This window comes from Homalodisca vitripennis, chromosome 4 (assembly GCF_021130785.1).
Source record: "Homalodisca vitripennis isolate AUS2020 chromosome 4, UT_GWSS_2.1, whole genome shotgun sequence".
NCBI lineage: Eukaryota > Metazoa > Arthropoda > Insecta > Hemiptera > Cicadellidae > Homalodisca > Homalodisca vitripennis.
Window position 1 is genome coordinate 87,951,722 of NC_060210.1, and position 21,916 is coordinate 87,973,637.

The 21,916-nt window shown below is 31.3% G+C and overlaps 2 protein-coding genes across 4 annotated transcripts in view; both read left to right on the forward strand.

The window, feature by feature from the left end:
* Positions 1-7,330, forward strand: part of LOC124359712 (biorientation of chromosomes in cell division protein 1-like 1) — a 46,136-nt gene extending 38,806 nt beyond the window's left edge. For 2 of the 3 annotated variants that reach the window (XM_046812678.1, XM_046812680.1), the window contains 2 exons: positions 2,180-2,286; positions 5,089-7,330. In XM_046812678.1, coding sequence (XP_046668634.1) covers positions 2,180-2,286; positions 5,089-5,177 — 196 coding nt within the window. In that variant the 3' untranslated portion in view covers positions 5,178-7,330. Of the gene's footprint in view, positions 1-2,179; positions 2,287-5,087 lie in introns of all 3 variants that reach the window. The other variant, XM_046812679.1, reaches the window with a different exon arrangement.
* Positions 7,331-10,462: 3,132 nt separating this feature from the next.
* On the forward strand, positions 10,463-16,217 carry LOC124359713 (glutathione S-transferase-like). The gene is made up of 5 exons (XM_046812681.1): positions 10,463-10,616; positions 11,932-12,078; positions 12,871-13,038; positions 13,868-14,010; positions 15,661-16,217. The coding sequence occupies exons 2-5, from the start codon at positions 11,937-11,939 to the stop codon at positions 15,829-15,831; spliced, it is 624 nt and encodes a 207-aa protein (XP_046668637.1). The 5' UTR covers positions 10,463-10,616; positions 11,932-11,936; the 3' UTR covers positions 15,832-16,217.
* The last annotated feature ends 5,699 nt before the right edge of the window (positions 16,218-21,916 follow it).

Here is a 21,916-nt window from a genome sequence, read left to right on the forward strand (position 1 = left end):
TGAAATCAGTTTATTCTTGTATAAGTGTACCATACCCAAAACACCTGTATTGCATTTTTTTGTCTTTACTATTTAAAAAAAAAACACTTAATCCAATTGAAAACAAACCAACAAAACCTCTGTAGTGCAATTGCACTTTTTATAGATATGGTGTTAATTATTTTTCTGTGTGAAAAGCTTTATCAATATATTAAAATATATTAAGAAACATAGTTTGTAATTGTTTACACATCTGTGTGCATCTGTGTTTATTTTGATATTTTTAGTACTTTTTTATTTAAATATATAAACTGTTTGAAATGTTATATTAAACATTTTATATAACGATACAGAATAACATTTTCTTTAAACAATATTTCAAATTTCATTGCTCTACCATAAATAACAAAATTATTACAGTATAACCAAACTCCTACATTTTCACCAAAATTAACTGTTGCCATCTGACCTGAAAAGGCTCAAATAACTATTTATAAAACTTATGCTAGTGTTCTTTTTTTAAATAGTGGTCTATCCATACCAGTGAAATTTTAATCAATTGTACTAAACTTTTGTAAGGGAAAACAGTCTAAAACCATTTGCAAAATATTTATTGACCTGTCGCTTAAAGCCTTACCTCTACGCTATGTTCTTGTCCATGTGTTTCATTATACAATTAATAGTACAGTTTTTAAAAGCTACTAAAAATTTTATTTGAAGATAATGCAAATTGTGTAAAATACAAGTAAAGCAAGTCTTACGTTCTGCAGTCAAGATAGCATTGAAAGTATGTTGTTAATCAGATTATTGGTGTTCCAAAACCCCCCATTTGGGGCACCATATGATATAGATCAGATTGTATTGTGTTATTAATTATGGTGGTGCCGTATGAGGTTGATCAAATTATTGTTGCTTTAAATTTATTGTAGGAAACTGCCACATACATTGTGCACCATATGTAGAAGTCCGTGCTGTGTAGTTTAGTTTATTCAATTGTGTGAATAGTAATATAAATATTCACTATAGGTCAACATGCATCACTTCACTAAGCAATCTCACTTGTTTTGACTTATAATGAAATGTAATAAATTAATGAGAATATGTGCTTCTTCTACTAGCACATCACGCATATCCTCTCCTCTATACTGTTTAGACGAGAAGGTGGCAAGAAGGCCTAGAGATCTACCACAAACATTTTGGGGTTACATAACGGGGTTCAGAAAGCGGAAGTCGTTAGCTCTTCAACCTCCAGTGCGAGCTAATATGTTTTACTTTGGCATTAGTTGTTATAGCTAATAGAGATATCAAATTTCTTTATTAATTATCGTAATCAAACAGCTCAAATTGATTTCATTACGAAGTTAATTTATCCATTGTTTTATTAATTAATTTAGGCTTACATTTTATGAAAAACATAACATCTGTTTCCTTTATCAGCTGTTTGTGGTACACATCAATTTCCATCAACCGTTCTTGTTGCGAACCGTTTGAAATTTAAATTTGACCTATGTTGATTTGTTACAAGTAGCATCTGAAGAATAATTACAGTAATAAGTCTTTAATCTATTTCAATTTTAAAAATCTTAATGGAAATCGTAAATAGCAGAACCTGTAATTAATGGCCTCGCTTATGCTAAAATAATAATAGCTATAAAATTAGTTTCTGATTGTGATTTTCCATTTCATAACCATTTTACCATTCAGACAAAAATATTAAGGATGGATTTCATAGCATTTTGACATGGAATTATCTATATGACATTAAAGGCTCTTTTTACTCAATGAGTTTTTCTATTTAGGACCTTTGAGTTGCCTTTCACCCCTGTCTTTGTGACGAGGAATATTTTTAAACCCATAAAACAATTTATGGTAATTTTAGAATATACCGTTCTTTAAATAGGAATAAAATTGTAATTAGTGTAAAGGTTGTGAAAGTTGAGAAAAGGATTAAAATCCTTTCTTATTAGATCCGCATAGTCACTGGATATATTTTCCTGACCACTGTTTCAGAGCTGTCATTCGTTCAATCTGTCAGTCCTGTGATGATGGAAACTTCAACCCTTATAGTCAGATTTTAAAGTGAGAGCACCATATAAGGGTGCTACTGTATCCATAGAGCTACACAGGGCTGGTATTAAGGATATTTTGCCAGTTCTGTATTGTCAAAACACATAAACAAGGAGTTTGGTGAATGTTTCAGAGACACCAAACAAGCAGGATCAAGGGTGCAGCAGCGTTACAACAGCTCAGACCTGTACAAGCCCCGCCTTCAGTTGTCCAGGAGAGGCAGGGGCAAGTCTTCTCCTGGTGAGTGGCTCGAAACTTGAATTTGATAACTACTTTTCTAATCAGTATTTTAATACTTATTTATAACTACAGTATCATTCTATTCTGAATCAAGGATATTTATGAATCGTTAATTGTTTTCTAGTAATGAACAATATAGTGTAGTAAAGTTCGTTGCATACATAAATGTTATTGGAATGTAAAAATCTTAACTTGACAAATACTAACAACCACAGCAAATGATGTGTTATAAACATTGACAGTGTAAACAAAGACATAAAAATGAACCTATAAATAAGATAACATAATTATTTAAACTTATGCATATGGATATATATTTCATCATCAATATATATTTTATAATTATAAATCAAGAAAACGAAGTGCAGAAAAAAATATCTCTGTTTTTCATCGTACTTTGGGAGTGAAACAAAAAAACACTTCTGTCCATCCCTGGTAGCCATTTTTTTTAGAGTTGTGTGATGCAGCTGGAACTACTTTTTTTCAAATGTTTCTAGACAAACAACTTAGCTGTTCCAACGTGAGTGGCAATCCAATTCCGCTTGAAACTACTTTGAAACATTAATTTTGATAACTGGAACTGAAAGTTGCCGGTATCGAGAAACAAGATGTAACTAGCTTATCGTTAACGCTAAAACAGCTGCAGAATTTTGACTTGATTCATTCCTATGTAAGAGTAAGACAGCTCATGTATTTAAAAATGATTTAATAGTCAAACATAATGATGTTAAATTTCATTTCAGTTACTTTATTTCATTTCATTTTAATTTTTTTCATACAATTGTTATGTATTAGCCTTAAATACCAATATATTTGTATTTGTATAAACGTTTATTTATTTATTCCTCAATTAAACAAGTATACATTATTTTAAGTACATTTATATTTATAAAAAAACAACACAATAAAAAAGTAACTAATTTTATAAATTTGCATCAAATGTAGTGCTGCAACATTTTACTTCAAAATAGCTGTAACGTCTTTGATTTCAAGCTCTACAGTTAAACTAGTTGCAGTTGTAACTGATTCCATAATTAATTGAGAGAATCAATGGAAATGTGTTAAACTGGCTTATTTGTGACTTATTGGATTTATTAATAATTTTGGATTACCTTGTGTATTTTCTGTTATCATTAACCCATTGCGGATCGTATTGTTTTGGCGCGCAGGCACAAATTAGTTTACGGTCAGCGGCCGAACGAACAGCAATGGTGCGCCACATTATATCGCTTGCTATTGTATACTCACTTTATATCTACGTTGAACTGGATTCCGGTTTATAAAAATATCTCCATCTATATTCTTAAAAACAAAATAATTAAACACAATATATTGTTTATGAACTATTGTAATAAATATCGATCAAGTTCATAGGATCGTAAGTTTTCCATTTCGATCAGCTCATATTATGACACGCAAATTATACCATAAAATGCGATACTAGTTACTATTATAATAACAGCTGAGGAAAAAAGCCAATCAGAAGCGCTAAAAAGCAGAGAGTAAACTCATATGAATGATTTTTCAACTTCAACATACAACTGTGATCTGTAGGATATTTATAAAACTTTCGAAAACTCTGAATGTAGGCCGTTGTTAAACACTCTTAGTTGACAAGTGAAGACGATCGCCCAATCTCTCAGATATTAATAGAACTATATGGAGGGAAACTTAAAAGCAGACCGCTTTTGCGACCTGAGCTCGTCATCGTGTCGTTAAGCCTGGCCGCTGCATGACGAGCACAGCTCGTCAGTGATCCGCAATGGGTTAAAGGCTGCATAGTGGATAAGACAGAAAGACATTCATTCAGTAACAAACTGCAATAAATAAAACCTTAAAACAAATTATTCAAGCTGAAGAAAATAATTTAGAAATGTAATTTTTGATGACTATATATTAAACAAAATACACTTTTGTTTTTGTTGCTTTTTAAACTTGCACTTTTTTATAAATATCTTCTCTGGCTCAGTCGAAAGAAAGGTAGATTTCACTTGAGGCTGTCATCTCAATGTCAAACTAAAGATGCATTATTGTATTATTAGTTTATATGTTTGATTCACAAAATTATGGGTCGACAACTCTCAATGTTGACATGTTAGTATAATGTAAAACTTTCAAACATTTACAAAGTCCATAAACCTATAACCTTACTAGACAAATACTTTTACAACCATATACATTTCTTTGTAAAAACGTGAACTTAATTTCATCATAATTAATTCAAAATTATTTCTGTTAACATATTCACTTCAACGATACAATTGCGTTAGTCTACAGCATAAATTTTCACAATTTTAAATTAACCTGACAGTATATGGTATTGATTAATTACTTATGCAAAATATTGGCAACATCACTATATAACCCTGTAAATACTTTAGCTTTAGTTTTACCTATTTAGGATTGGTTGTCACTGACACTATTCAAGTACACTTTTGCAATAATGAATAAAAAGGTTTTGAATTGAATTGAATTAATGACAATTAGAAATAGAAAATGATGTATGATTTTTTGTTTCTACACCAAGGCCTTATCAGCTAATTTTTACATTGATAAGTAATAGAGATTTATTTAGTATGATTAGTTTCATGCATTTATGATTTTGTTCTTAAGACAGATTCCAGGTTTATTATTATATATCTCAGTTTCATAACTTCATTATATATCATAGAGTTTGCATTGAGAAGCAAACATTGTACAAATCTTTGATGTTGTATATGATGCAATATATTTAGAACTATATAATGTTAACATATTAAAATTGAAAAGTAAAATTAAAACAATCTGACTTCCTGTTTACAGGTGATACAGCAATCTCCCAAACAATAATTACGAGAAAGAGGCCTTCTGTTACAACAGAAGAATCATCAAGACCTAAAAGAAAGCGGTGATCCTGTTATTAAATAAATTTGTAAATAGTTACATAAAGTCTTTTTTATTTAAAAAATGAATATTGTAAATAATTTAAATTATATATTTTATATCATTTGTATATTTAAAGTAGTGTAGTTACAGCAGTTAGTAAAAAGTCATGTCCATACTAAATGGCAAGATGGCATTATTTCTTAAACCATTATTAATTAAAACTCATTTTAAACTTTATATTTTATACCTTTTAAATGTATGTTTTGTTTAGTAAATGTTGAGTGAAAAGCAAGGCATCAGAGTACCTATTGTAAGAAATTTATTACTCAGATTGGGTACGCTACTTTAAGTTTACATTTTTATTCACATTTTGATTTTTATTTTGGGCTATTTGTATTGGAATTTTTGAAGTTATGGAATAAATTGATTCTGAACTGAGTTGTTAAAGAGATAATAGATTTGTTCATTGATCAGTGCATAAATGCACTGATTGTTGAATTATGTATGAAGATTTGTAGTTTAACATATTCTTGTGTACAGTTTCCAAGACTGTCTGTTGGAAAAATGACAATTATTACAAAGAAATTAGCATATAAATTAGATGTTTACAACACACTTGAAGCCCTGTAGCATACTTTGATGGTTATGAACATTATTTGAATTAATTTGTAAAATGTACTTAATTTATTGTCATTATTCATGTAGGAAAATACAACACATTACAAGAACACAAAATAACAATGTTTGTGTTATGAGGTCTGTTTTATTTTTATTCTCTTAACAAAATATAAATTAAATAGAATACATATTTACATAATAAAGGCCACGTTCTAATCTCCATAGTTGGCTACGACTGGCACATTGTAGTTGTCAATGGCAGAACTGGTGTGGAGATGAGCTGCATATACAGACATGGTCTTATATGTTTACTTATAAGCACAAACTTTAGAAAAAAAAAACAGCCCTTGTATCTGTTAGTATATTAAAGAAAAATTTTTGTACTTTTTAATAATTTGTATTACATGAATTTATTATATTTATTTATAATCTATCTTACTTTATACTTTTCTTTTGAGGTAAATAATTTAAGTGTTTTAGTATTTAAGATTAATTCAGTAAATGATTTCATTAAATATATTGAACAAATTTTAGGGCTAACGTGGAAGAGGTGTGAAGGAATGTTGCCCTTTTGCAAGTACCCATTCTCATGTACTTTGGTTTAGTTCTTGTTAACTTCTGAGTGACCAGTTTCAAAGATTTAAAGTCCTATTTCAATTTCAAAATTACTCAATGATTCTAAGTTTTTTTATTTTATCTTGTGTATACCATTTTGGGATTAGGTTTGAACTGTGCAATTGGTAAAGTCCTGTTCAGAACTGACACATAAAAATTTGAATGTGTTATTGGGAAGTAATTTAATAATAAAATTAAATCACTGCCATCCCTGTAACTGTATTCTCTAAATAACTTCCTCACAAAGATGGAGTACAAAAGAGAAGTGAAACATACCTTATAAACAGGTCACATCTTATTTGGGTTTACAGTAAGTGAGTATTGTCCATTTGGATAATTAGGGAACTAAAAAGTACCAAGGAAATATTCTAATTAAAAAATTTAATTTACATGGGTATGTTAGTATTCTTATTTAAAGCGTTTAAACTTTTCAAAACACCAACATGTTTTATTCACATACAATGGGGACCAGAATAATTGAGTATATTTTTAGATTTTATTGCTTCCCTATTTAATTGCACCTGTATGAGACACTTTCCATCCAACAATAAAAGAAAGATAACCATTATTTGGATACAGTGGTTACAGCTTCCTTCACTGAATTAAAAAACAAATGATGTAATATAATGAATTTTTATTGTAATTTATATTAGCAAAACTTGATAATGGTGCATGCTTTAAGTTTTTTCCAATTGCACTGGCGGTGGCTGTTCAAGAACAGCTGTATGTTAATTCAGCCTGTATTAAACTTTGGTGGTAATTTAATTTAGTGTATCAAATAGCCTAATCCATTTTTGGTTTACTTGATTATTCCAGAGAAAAGATTTGTACAATTAAAAGACGTGTTATATGCAATTGAAATGTACGTATTTTGTATACCTAGTTTAACTATTGGAGAAAACTTTTAATGACAAGTTATTATAAGCAATAAATTATTCCTAAAGTACAAGTCTATTTTCAATCAATTTCCTGGTTAGTTCATTCATACATTTTAGAAACAAGCTGTCATTGTTATGGCACGAGTGAAGACATGCAGTTTTCACGTGTGAACAGAGTCACCAAGGTCACCTCTACTCCCAGTTAAACTGGATTGAGAAAGTGACAAAATGGTACAGGGAGGATGCTTGTCGAAATGAATAAGGAAACTACAATATTGAGCTAAACAATCGTAGTTGACAAAACCACATTCCTAGTGCCCATTATTCTAAAGATCACAGAACCATTGCTTCAGTTTGGCTGGAATCATTTTTTAACATACAATGGTTATATTTGTCATAGACCAAGAGTCTGGATGATTTTTATAAAATAGAGAGTGGTTGTATAAAATTATTTAAGAAATAATGAAAGCATTGTAGGGTAAAATAAATATTAAAAAAAAACACAAATTGGACAAGAAACACAAAGAACATATACAATTAAAACTCAATGAAAAATGTAACAATATAAATATTTAAAATATATAAATCAGGTGGTTAAAACTTAAATTCTCCAAACTATAAAACTTAAAACTTGACTAGATAAAATTATAAACTTAAGGAACTAATATCAAAGGACAAATATTCATTCACAGAGTAAAATGCCTTTTCTTTAAGCCATTTGCTTACAACTCTTTTACACTTATTTATATTTACAATCCACCCTCCTTTTGTTTGTTCAAGCCTGGTCCTTGGCAGCTCTAACATGTATTATGTTCAAATCTATCCAGAATGATTAGGAACAATGAATCTACAGTACAGCATGTCCCAAAATAAACAGTTTTGAAATTGTATGCTTCTATTTATGTAGTTTTATCAACATTACAAGCAAAGAAGAGCAAAATTGTTAAACACGGACAATAACAAGTTCAATATGACCTTCATTCAGTTTGCGGCTACACTCGTACCGTTCTTGAAATTTGTACATCATCTTGGTGAGGAAGGATGGTTCCATGCTCCTTATACACATGATGATATAGTCCTTGAGTTTGGACGATGGTAGCTGGTTGATCCTCACGGAAAATTTTCTCATTTAACATTTCCAAGACGTAGGCGTCAGGTGGTGTAAGATCAGGGGAGTGGATTGTTTAAGAAAAGTTTGCTCTAAGGAATACGAGGTGGTTACCAACAATTTCTTGAAGAAATGCAATGGTTTCTAAGGCAGTGTTACTGGTAGTGCCATCTTGCTGCAACCATTGTGAATGAAAAGACAGGTTTCCAGGCATGAATAAATCTCCTGAAGTATCCTATAAAACTATTAAGAGTGACTGTACCGGATATGATTTACAGTACACGGACTTCCGTTATTGTTTTCAACAAAGAATGGACAAATTATGGCTCTCCCTGACACAGTGCACAGAATGGTTATACACAAACATGTCTGTTTATGAAACCATTAATGTTGTCATGAAACCATGACACTCATCTGAAACCATTTCTCAAAAACTTGTTCTCCATAGCATATCGCTAACACTTGAACATGTAGGTCATATACAAGGTATGACTATAATCATATACAAGATATACAGTATAATCATAACAGGAAACTTATCAGAAGAACATATATAACTTTTCTTATTACATCCTACCCAAATAACACATAAGCAAGTTCTCATTAGAAATTTAATAATTACACTATCTCTACTTAAGGAACAACATACTACAAATCAAAGGAGCTTGAAAGTATATTTATAAAGAATAGTAAGACTTTATAGTGAGTTACTACCTAAACTTACACTAAAATAATAACAAAAAGTTTAATTATAGGAGGGGAACCACTGATAGTGATAGATTGACAGCAATCATAAAACCTCTTATTCACCAGTAAAGATGGATCCCTTTCAAAAATAAAGTCAACCCATAAAACGACCTCCAGCATTTGCAAAGCAGTTTACCCAAAAACTAGCTTTAGAAGACTTGTTGCTAATTGGCACTGTCAAAGCCATCAATGAAGATGACATAACACAAAGAGAGGACATAAAGAACAATTTAATTAAACACATTGTTTAAAATGCTGATAACAAAACCAAGGCTTTATGGAATATCAGGAATAACAAAAGAAAGGAGGACAAAGTTAAGAACCATACAGTTCTAATTGGATTCAACAATGAGAATGTGGACAATCCAACTAAAAAACTGCAGAGCACTTTAACATTTATTTTACATACACAAGTTGCTGAAATTCCCTTCAAACAAAACGATAGTTCTCAAGATGGTGATGGAATATCTAAAGAGACGAATTCACTATCTAGGCTATTCAAGATAAACCTGCAAGGCACTTGCTTTTTGAACGATCTGTCTTAGCTAAGAATTGTTTTGTCTTTGGTACTTTCATTAAGTATCATCAGTAAGATCTGGTCAGTTGTTTTCAAAGTTTTGTTGGACCGCTGAAAATGTAAACTGCTGGCATGTGTATTTAGGTTGAGATCTTTGGGAGTATATCATAATGGAAGGTCATACATTTTCCAGATTTTATTGCAAACATAAAAAGCATATATTAACTTTATACCAAATAATTCTATTTATCTTGTTCAGTACTAATTCTTCATATTCAAAGTATTAATACATTCATACACTTACCTTAGTACTCGTTGTTTTACATACACATGACTTTCATGTGTTATTGCAAAGTTTTTGGGAGACGGCACACTCCTGTGAATCTACACATGACATCTTGAACTTCAGTACTTCTTGTATTCACAATATGCTCTTGATACTTAAGTGCTTGGTAAAAAGCCATCGTTTGGTAGAAGAAGAATAAGTATTGTCAACTATGAAAGGATTGGGCTCATTGTGGAAAATTTAGCTATAATATTTTATTTGCAGTTTACTTTCAAATTAAAATGTAAAATTTTTACTGTAGTAAGCAGTTAAATGCTCCTCTTCATTTTGAAGTGTTCCGGTAATTATATGTCAACTAATTTAGTTTCGAAACACAAACTAATTAAATACTTCAAAATCCTAAACTGACAGCAGTTGATGGATTTGTTTAGCAAAGCCATTTAGAACTTCTACTTAAAATAGCTATCATTATAAAGTGATAAATTGATATGGATAAAATAATTGCATTAATTATAGATTTTTCACTCCTAAAATCCACATATGATAAAGTGCTTTGATAAGTTATCTTCAGATAATAGTAACTGGCAAAATTAGCCTTTAAGAAAACACTTAGCACCTTAGTGCGAAGGAAATGTGGGTGTTTTGTTGACTTCAGCTTATGCTACTTTAGCTAGTTCCTTGCTGATTTGTGCTCTGGTAAGTCCCATGCATGCTCATTCGTATCTCTAGTGTAGCAAATTCCTTTTAGATGTTCAGTTTATTATTAATTTATAAAGTACTTTAATTCTGATTTGTTCATTGTTGGTGACTTTTTTACTTTACCATGTAAATTGTTGATTGAAAATACCATATTTTATATATTTACATTTGTGATAAATTTTTGAGAAACGTAAATAAAAAAATAGTGATGAATATTTTGTGATATTTCAAAATTTGTCAAGTGTGTACTGTTTGTTTTGTCTTTCAGTAAAGATTGAATATAGGTGAGATAAATTAAGATTTTACTGAAAATAAACAGAATTTTTAAAAGTTGAATTTATATTAGTTTGGTTTGTTGGTTTAAAACATAGTTTTAAGCAGTTAAGTAATTTACACCTTAATGTATCTTAAGATCTGAAATGTAGTATATAGGAAACCATTTTTAGTAGCTTTATAATTTTCAGAAATGGCTTAATAATACATAACATTTTCCAACTAAATTCAAATTTTAATTATTGATTTATTCTTTAGTTTCACCATTTACACTAGTTGTTGGTTCATAATGAGTTTAGAAAGAAAATAACAATGTTTTTCATTAAAACAATGTGGTTGATGGAAAGAGGTTTGGAGATTTTACCGTGGAGCTATTTAGTTATTGATTAAATTGTAATATACCACAAGGAATAAGTTTAATAAATTATATACTTCTTAGGATAAAGCTTAATAAATATTATTTCTTTGTCTGTCTGATTGTAGTAGATGTGATATCTGTGTAAAGATAGTGGGAGAATCAAACATTGTATGTGTTAAAAAGTATTATATTAAAAGATGTTCGAGAGGTTGCATAATGGTTTTGTGTTAGGACAGGGCCTTATCAGTATTGGGGCAAAGTCAGTTATTGGACACATTCCTACAAATAAAAGATAATTCATAAAATTACTAGGCAGGGAATATCAGTAACATAACTAAAGGGGGAGATAGAAATACCTCTGACGCCTTAAAAATTTACGTTTAACAGTTTAACTTGTTTGAAATACATCATTTAAATGTTTTATCTTAAAATAGAACTATCAAACGTATTTAAATTTAATTTATTCCATGCACGGTGATATGTCCTCTTCAATCAGATTTATCTCCTTCTCCCCTTCTCCTAAAGCCAAGCTCTAGTTACGCCACTGACGGACAATCATACAAGGATTAAGCTACTGTAGATTGTAATATTGTATTTATTTTACTAAATTTGTTTTATATCAAAAGTGCATAACGTAAATTTTGTTTTTAAACTGTTTGTTTTAAAACAATATAATTTCAGGGCTCATGGCTCCCAAGTACAAGCTAACTTACATTAACAGGAAGGGCATTGCAGAATATGTCAGATACCTACTTGCCTACTTAGGAGAGGACTTTGAGGACGTCAGGCTGGACTACGACAAGTGGAAGAGTGGTAGCTTGAAACACAGTTGGTATCATGTTACACTTGACACAAAATTTTATGTGCCATATATCTTACACTGATTACTGTTTGTAATTGTCTATCTAAGATAATGCAAGCATTTTTCATAATTTTGGGGGTCCCTTAAGGATAATTTCCTTTAAAACAGAAAAATAGAGGACAAATTTGTATTAATCTAAAATTATACGCATTAAATTGTGAATTTCGAAACCAGAACCAGGCAAAAATGGCTGAAGATAGCAAAGTTAATGTTTGCAAAGTATATATATGGGATTTGACTTAATAGAATGAAATTTGTCTTAATGATTTATGATTCAACACAATGATATGTTGTTATGAAATATTTTGTCATTACATATTGGGTAAAACATTACTTAAGAACAACAATTTCTCAAAATAAAAAATATATTCTTGACATGATTTTAATTACCTACTACTTTAAATGCTTACATTCTCTTGCACAATGATAAAAAAAAAATTTCCCTTTTACTTGCCTTCATGAAAAACATTAGAGGTCTTTGACCAAACAGTATAAAAAGTTAAAAAAGACCAAACAGAATATTGATTGGTTCATTTTAAATGTATGTGTATATTTATATTGTGGATAATGTTAGTTTAATCTGTCAATAATAAAATTAATTTTGTCCTTTAAAAGTAATATTTAAATTTGATACTAATAGATTTCCATATTATATGTACTTCATATGTTTCCAAATAGTCTAATTATGTAACGTTACTTAGATGTAAAAATTTGTTGACAATGTCCTGTCATAATTAACACTGTACTAACACTTGCAGCCACTCCCTTTGGCAGGATACCGTACCTGGAGGTAGATGGCAAAGTCCTTACGCAGACTATAGCCATCGCTCGCTACCTCGGCAAGGAGGCAGGACTTGGTGGCAGGAACAACTGGGAAGATATGCAGATTGACATCATGGCTGACACCATCGTGGATTTGCGAACTCGTAAGTGCTTATTTCACTGTAACATATGTATATGTAGAGTTTAACTAATTTTTATATCGACTCTTCTTTATTGATGTGATTATTTTCATATATTAATATAGTCTGATAATCATAAATCATATTAAATATTATTAGTACAGTAAATTACTTAAATTTTAAGTGAATTAACTTCTTTATACCTCATATTTGGGCTGCATTGAGTCTAGAAAATGGTATACTTGTAAAATGTGTGGTTTAGTATTATTGAATATGTAGAATACCTATTTTTAGTTATTTAATCTTTTAAATTTTATAGAATTTGCTACATAATTGTTTAACAATAATATAATATAATTCTTCTTTACTAAGGTTGAAACCTTGTTCCGAATGTCAGTTTGTTAAAGAAATTTTGGAATATCATAATAATTAGTTTATTCTTACAAAAATAAATCTCAATACACTATTATCTACCTTGGTATATTTGATATATTATGTTACCATATGTTTAGAAAATGTCCTTTTTTATAAGAACACAATATACTTTTTGAAATTAAAAGATTATTTTCTTTTATTGCAGACACATATAAAATTTGTTATGATTAAAATGCTACTTCTCTGTAAATATAATATTATAATCTTTCAAGATAAAAATATAAATTATTTTAATGTGGGAACAAATTAATTTCATATTACCACAGTTAAATGTGATTTTACAGTGAATGCGCTAGAACATTAGAGCATAGCAGCCTTATATCACCCATATACCACAAACGGTTACAGTGCTAATACAACCACTAATACAACTAATACAACCACTCATATAATACTGAACAGAAACTTAATATTCCAGCAATTACACTATTTATGTTCGACGCTGATGAAAAAGCTAAGAAAATCAAGAGGGATGCTTACGTCAATGAAATGTTACCTTTTTACATGAAGAAACTAGATGCTGTGGTGAAGGAAAATGAAGGATATTTAGCAAATAAAAAGGTAAAAATATTTATTTACTGTTTTGTTACTTCAAATCAGTCAATATACCTGGATATAAGATATTTTCATGCACTCAGAGAAAATCCTTCAGGATCTTAGTTATAAAAATCCCTTCTGATAAATATGCCAAACCTCACTTTGTCTCATATTGTTCGGTGTTGCATGTTTTGGTTTAATGTCTTGCTCCTTTCCAAAACAAAAGTATTCTATTTTTGCATCTATTTTGGAAAGGTTTGGTTGGGTATTTACAATCTTTAAATAGCAATTCATTTAGGTGGTAAATTTACGTGAATTTGAATTAATACATCTTAGTTTGTAAATTTATTTTTCTCACAATAATTTTTAAATTGTGATGTGGGGCTATGAAATTATAATTATTTTTAACACCACACTGAACATCCTTGATCTTATTTAGATTTTTTAAATAAACATTACAAGAATACAAAACTGCAATGATACTATAAAACTCATTTATACTTTTATACATAAATGGCTTGTGGTGAAAAGATTTTACAAAACACTTCAAAGTGTTTGTTTTTCATCCAGAAACTTCATTAATTTTTTTCTGAGAAATAGAAAAATCAGTTTGTACTATGTACCAAAAATTAAAATAAAATGTTTTACGAACTCTATGGAATTCTTAAAGACTATCATTCAAACCTGTTATACTTTTTTGTCAATTATACTTTGATTTTTTGGCATTTAAGAAAACTTAACTCTTACAATTACTGTAGCCAACTGAATAGTTTAAAATTTATCTTCAAATTTTAGTTATAAATTTAGTATTTTTACTTTTGTGTAACTTAAACTTTGTGTGATTTGTAAAAGAAAATCTACAAAAAGTTAGTAATCAGTATAATGGTCTTATAATTGTTTGTTTCTTGTTACTACTCACATGGTGGTGCAATTCCTGTGAAGGGATAACGTTTAGATCTCCTGTTATAATAATGATTTAGCCTTTGGTTTTTTTTATATCTTATTTGGTTTTCACAATTAACCTATATACAAGGTACACCATATTACATGTCACTTAACAGTCTTCACTGAGAATGCAAGCAATTTTTCAAGCCCAAAGGTCAATTCAGTCTTGAGAGTTCTGCAGACATAGACAGGCAGACAAACGTCAGATAAGAAACTTTTACATTTCCACTGCAGACAAAGAAAAATTAGGCCAGCCAACTAAGTGATAGGCTTCACTGATGTTCAATCAAATTTCATGAATGGACAAGCACCATCATAGAACTTATTCTTGTTTATGTAGAAATGAAGTTTCATACAAAATTTAAAGACTGCAGATGATACCTTGGGGAGAGTTAAGCTAAATGTGATGCTATGTAATATGATTGTGTTCAGTTTATTAACACATTTATTTATTCTGTGTTTTTCTCATTTGCTATCATGGTTATCCATAAGACAAATTTTAAATCCCATGGGCCATGCACCAGCATCAAACTCAATGTTACCTTTGTAGAAAGGAAGCTTCATATAAAATTTCAAATCTATAGGTCAGTTTGTTCTTGAAATATTATGCAGACAGACAGACAGAATGAAATTTGTTCAGCCCCTTGTGTGATAGTAACAATAAAATATTAAACTTTGAGTTAATAAAAATACCACTTCTATTTTGTAAAATTGATTTTAACATTGCAGCTATCATGGGCAGATTTTGTGTTTGCCTCATTCATTGAATTTGTGAATGACAACTGTGACATACCAGACCCGGTCACAGAGTATCCCCACCTCAAAAAGCTACAGCAGACAGTGTTCAGCCTCCCGCAGATCAAGAAATGGCGGACTGATCGACCTCACACTCACCATTAGCAATTGATTTGACACCTGGGAAAATATACATCTCTCAAATTTGGCTTGCTGAATGAATTGTTTTGTAAACCAAACATGCAAGTCCTTTTCATGAATAAATTTCCTAGCATCTGGAGAAGAATCAGTGTTGTCATAATATGAGCTGATTCACATACATAAGAAAGTTCATGATATTTCATCTTTAGATTTGCCAAACTATTGTAATTTTTCATATTGGTTTTTATGAATTAAGTGTTTGGGAAAACTATTTCTTGTACAAATTATGATAAGTTGCTGTTTGTCTACTAGAAGATGTTAATGTAAGAATAATTATCTATCTTTTTTTTTACATAAAATATTTTTATATTTTGTTTTCATATACTTCAAACTATCCACTACGATGTTAATTGGCTGTGCGTTTATTAAACCCTTTCCTACCAGTTGATGATGAAACCCAAGTTCTATCTGTGCCAGTGTGTTCATCTGTGCTTTCGAATGAGTTTACCTAGAAGATTGATATGTGGTTTGAAACTCATCCTTTACTACTTCTGCCTGGATATTAAAAATTGTAAACATCGGTGCATCGAGAGTTGCTCTCTGAGCACATTCTCTCTGGCTAATCATTGGCTAACAAGGATATATCTTATTTTGTACATATGTGATGGTCAGCTTTAAGTGAGCCAAGCTAAAAAATTTGATCTGAGAAAAAATATATTATTTTATATATATATATATATATAATATCCTTTCAATAACCTTCCATATTGACCCAACCAAAATTAGTGGGGCTGACAGTCAATATATTTCTTTAGGAAAATCTCTTTACCAATTAATAGATATTGTATTAATTGTGTGTAAAACATAAATGATGGTATTCTATGACCACACGCATTACCTGAGTAAAATAGACATGGGGAGTGGGCCATCTGAACATTTAAGGTCCATCATACAGTTAGTGTAAAATATCTAGGAACATCTGGTACACTCTCGACTTATTTACTTGTAAGAAAGTAATAAATTATTGCCTTGCTGCCAGTTTTGTGTTAGCATGACTGAGGCAATAAATTCCTTAATGACAGATATCTATGATTATTTGGAAAACAAAGACAATATAATCTTTAGATCCTTTGACATGTTCAAGGCTTCTGACACTAGTCCATGGTGGATAAATTGTCACATTTCTTTTTCAATAACATGGACATGTCTGTTAAGATTTTCAATAACTATTTGAAGGGCAGACATCAGACAGTCTATGTTAATGGAAGGTCTCCACAAACAGTGAGGTCCTACATGGTGTGGTCCAGGTTGATTCTGGAGCCCAACCTGTCTGTAATGTACATTAACGATCTGCCAAGTATTGTTTGCCTCTTATAAAGCAAATTGTTTTAATTTGCAGATGATAGAGGTTTACGTGTTAAGATATCTAATGCTATAAGCTGGGTTAAAGTAGTTGATGAAGGACTTCTGTTTTAAATTGTGTTGTGCAAATAAATTAAGTCTAAATGGTAACAAGCTCCAGGATCTCTTGATTAACTTTAACTGCAGAAATGAGGATGATATTTCACTTCAATTCCTAGGAATCACACTATAACCTAATCTCAAATGTCAGATCATAGTAATAGTGTTGCTGTTCATTTGGTCAAGGGACTTTATAATATGCTATGTTCCCTGAAAGATAATGTTATGCCTGATCTTATGTTGAATACCTACTATACTTAATATTCACAGTAATTATTATTTGTGGCGTTTCCTTGTGGAGTAATGTTGGATTAGCAAGTAAAGCGTTTGACCTACAGAAAAGTGCTGTTTATTTCTGTATTCTGGTCGATGCACATTGTAGACTTCTTATTAATCCTAGAACTGGCAATCAACATCATAATGTTGATTTTAATTTATTTTTGGGTGGAAATAGACATTATAATTATTATAATGTTTCAGGCTATGCTATGCTGGTATATTTTGGAAATATTTTATACAAATTACATTTTTTGTTAATTTTGTAAAATAATCTTACCTAAAGTAACAAATTTAGGTAGTCCCACCACTTTAAAAAAATAAGAATTTAGTTATTAACACTCTGCCCGAACCACCGGTCTGTGAGACCAAGGGTAAATTTTGTTTTGTTGTGTTGGCAACGTCTGGAAGTTTTGATTGCTCCCCTCTACAGTACCTTCCTCCCACCTCTCCCCCCACCCAAAATACCGGTTTCCGCTCAGTCGCTGTGTTTCGTTCCAGTGACCTTCACTGTGTTTTGAAAACGTGCCGGTCTCTCATACCGTATAGTTCGGATAACGCCCAAATTGTTTACGGTCTCACAGACCGATGGTTCGTGACACGCCACAACTAGGGTTTATGTTTGTTTGATATTTTAGGTAATTTCTTTCATTCCCTAGTTTATAATTTTAAAAAATGGATCAAGGACAACCAAGTACTAGTAGGGCTGTACAACCAAATAAACCACACTTTAGTGACCGTATCCGGAACATGCTTCTGCAAAGAAAGTGAAAGTGAATGTGATGATGATCTAGAAGATTTCGCTGACTCCGATGATTCAGACGCTGACCGCACCTACATCCCTCCTCAAGAAGATGACTTCAGTGATGATTCATTTAATACAGAGTCTTCGGATGTAGATGTAAATGTAGATACACATCCTGAGGACGTCGAAGTTACTGCACAAGTACCTGTAGAAGCTCCAGAATTTTATTATGGCAGACGTCCAGAAATGGATCCGTTCCAGGCTACAAATGGAGCAGCAAGGAACCACAAAGAAATGTCAGGACACCAGCACGTAACATCGTCAGAGGTGGTCTTCCAGGGCTCAAAGGACCTGCTCGTCTCCTCGGAAACCAGCCAAAAAAAACAGAGGTATGGAGTCTTCTTTTTGATGATAACATGATTGCTACAATTGTGCTGAACACAAATGTAAAATTAGAAGAAGTCAGAAGAGGCATAGGCCAAAATACCAACTTATCCAATTATCGAAATACAGATTGCATAGAAATAAATGCGCTTTTAGGGCTATATATTTTAACCTCAGTATTCAAATCTAATGACGAAGATGTTGTTTCGCTGTTTTCCAAAGACTTTACAGGAAGACCAATTTTTAATGCGACATTGTCTGTCAAAAGGTACGAGATATTGAACAGATGTCTCAGGTTTGATGATGCCCAAACTTGTGCCCAAAGAAAGATTACTGACAATACAGCACTTATCACAGAGCTATTTAACCGTCTGATAGACAATTCTCAAAATGTTTATTGTTTATCAACTAATGTTACTATTGATGAGATGTTAGTCCCATTTCGAGGGAGATAGCGCCATCGTGTTTTCATGCCAAACAAACCAAAGAAGTGTGGTGTGAAAATAATGTGCCTTTCTGACAGTAAAACATCCTACTTTTATAATGGGTACATTTATTCAGGTAAAGATAGTGATGGTGTTGGTTTGACGGCTGAAGAAAAAAGATTTAGCAAGCCATCACAGTGCGTAATTAGACTCAGTAAGCCTATTCAAGGAAGTAACAGAAATATTACTGCAGATAACTATTTTTCTTCTGTTCAGCTAGTAGATGAGTTAGAAAAAAGACATCTCACATATGTTGGGACTGTCAGAAAGAACAAAAAGGAAATTCCTCCACAGTTCTTACCTAGTAGTGGAAGACCCCTTTAGGATCTTCCCTTTATGGTTTTGATGGTATCAAGACCTTACTATCGTACGTACCTAACAAAAACAAATCAGTGATACTCATCTCTACAATGCACCACTCCATAGAAACAGATGAGGCCACAGGAAAACCCGAAATCATAAGTTTCTACAATCACACTAAATGTGGTGTTGATTTGATTGACATGAAGTGTGCAGTCTACTCTTCAAACAGAAGAACCAGACGTTGGCCAATGGCAGTGTTTTACCGGATGGTCAACATTGCAAGCATAAATGGTTACATCATCTTCCTCAGCTACTCTGGCAGTCCACTTATTACTAGATTCCAGTTCACCAAGGAGTTGGGAGAGGATCTCATCAAACCCCATCTACAAAGAAGATTGCAGATTCCGAATCTGAGACGTGACGTCAAAGAAACAATTCAGAAGATACTGGGAAACAACGAGGCCGCAGTACAACCGCAGGTCCCTGATGGCAAAATGGAGAAGAGGAAAACATGCGCATCCTGTCCATCGGTAAAACAAAGGAAAACCGCCTACAAGTGTATCAAGTGTTCAAAGCCAGTGTGTCTGGAATGCAGCCGAAAAGTCTGTAAAGACTGTGCTATTGAGTGTGTAAAGTAGGCTGTACTGAAAATTATAGACTGAGACTACACAAATATATTTGTGTCCATATTCTGTTTATACTTATATTATTGATACATACATATCATAACATAATAAATCTCGTAATTTTCTGTATATTTATAATGTACGTACATTATTTTCCAGTCTAAACTAACATAACTTACTTGTAGGTACTTATAAAATAGAAATTACCATCGACCGGTCTCAGAGACCGGTGGTTCGGATAACGTACGTCAAGGAGATGGTTCGGGCAAAGTGTTAATTTATTTATTGTTCTGTAGTGCACATATTCTGAAAATTTTGGTATATTTTGGAAACATTTAGTGTAAAAACTATATTTTTGTAAATTTTAGAAAATAATTGTAACCATAGCAACAAATTTAGCCTTTCATGTACTATTTGTAGTCTGTACAGTGTATTTAATTTTTTATCAATAGAACCTGGATACTATTATATAGTTTCTGAAAGTAGAAAATGAGGAATAAATTGGCTATCTCAGATTGTAATATTTATATTATCATGCTTTACCAGGGGCAGTCCAACTACTTAAAAAATACTTACTTTTATGGTTTATGTGTGATATTTTTATACCATAATTATCTATGCACTTTCCTGAAAATTAATGTATTACACATATAGGTTTATAGTAAAAACATATTTTTAACAATATTTTAAAGTACAGCTACAAAACACTAAAAATTGGCCTGCCATCTGTGAGGAAAAAATTGACTCAGTATGAGGATCAATAGCCTTGGGATTCTTTTCTTTCATCTCTGTATGTCCTGTATACTCTTTCATCTATGTATGTCCTGTATACTCTTTCATCTCTGTATGTCCTGTATACTCTTTCATCTATGTATGTCCTGCATACTCTCTCATTTCTGTACGTCCTTTATACTCTTATGTACATCAAATGTACACTTTCTAGGTATTTCAAGCCAGTTGGATGTTCATTCTTAGGAAACCAGACTAAAGCACATTAGTACAGTAAAGTGCATGTACAGTAGCACCCACAGTAGTTATACTTATCAGGGAAGTTATTTTATGCAATGCCACAGAATATTATTATTTGCCCTTAAAAAAGTTAAGATCCTTACTTAATAATAACCAGGTTTTATATCTGTATGTCTCTACAATTTCCAGGATTTTTATAGTGTGTTTTTATTCACTGTTTTGTTGATTTTATCTTGGTTTATTTGATTGGTTATTAACATTGTAATGCAACTTGTCCCTTACAATGCATATTCTTGACTCTTGATTGATTCTATAACAAACTATTACACAGGCTAACAGACATACATTTTAACTGCCCTTTGGCCTTTTGACCACAAAATCAAAAGGGTTCTCCCTTGCACCACGAAGAACTTATGTACCAAGTTTTAAGTCGCTAGGACCTTTCTATCAATAGGTAGTTATTGCTCAAGTGGACAATTTGTTTCAATTTGATTGCTAACTCCTTCCTTACTCTAATAGCAACCCTAATATACCACATTTTTAAATGTTCATTAGAGAATTAAATTAGATAACAATCATGTTCCCATAAAACACAGTTCATTTTACAGTTAAGAATGGGAATAAATTTTAAGTATCATTTCTAAAACAGTAGATGAATTTAAGTAGAACTATAGTATATTCTAGGATACTTATTTCACAAATTTTATGGGCAACGGATTACTTTATTTGCTTTGTAATTTGTAAAGTTTAATATTTTCATTAAAAAAAGAGTGAAGGAGTCTGTGCATCGTTTCTGACAGGCTAAATTGATCTAATTTTATATTATGTCATCTAACTCTCCTGTGAGTGAGGGAACAATA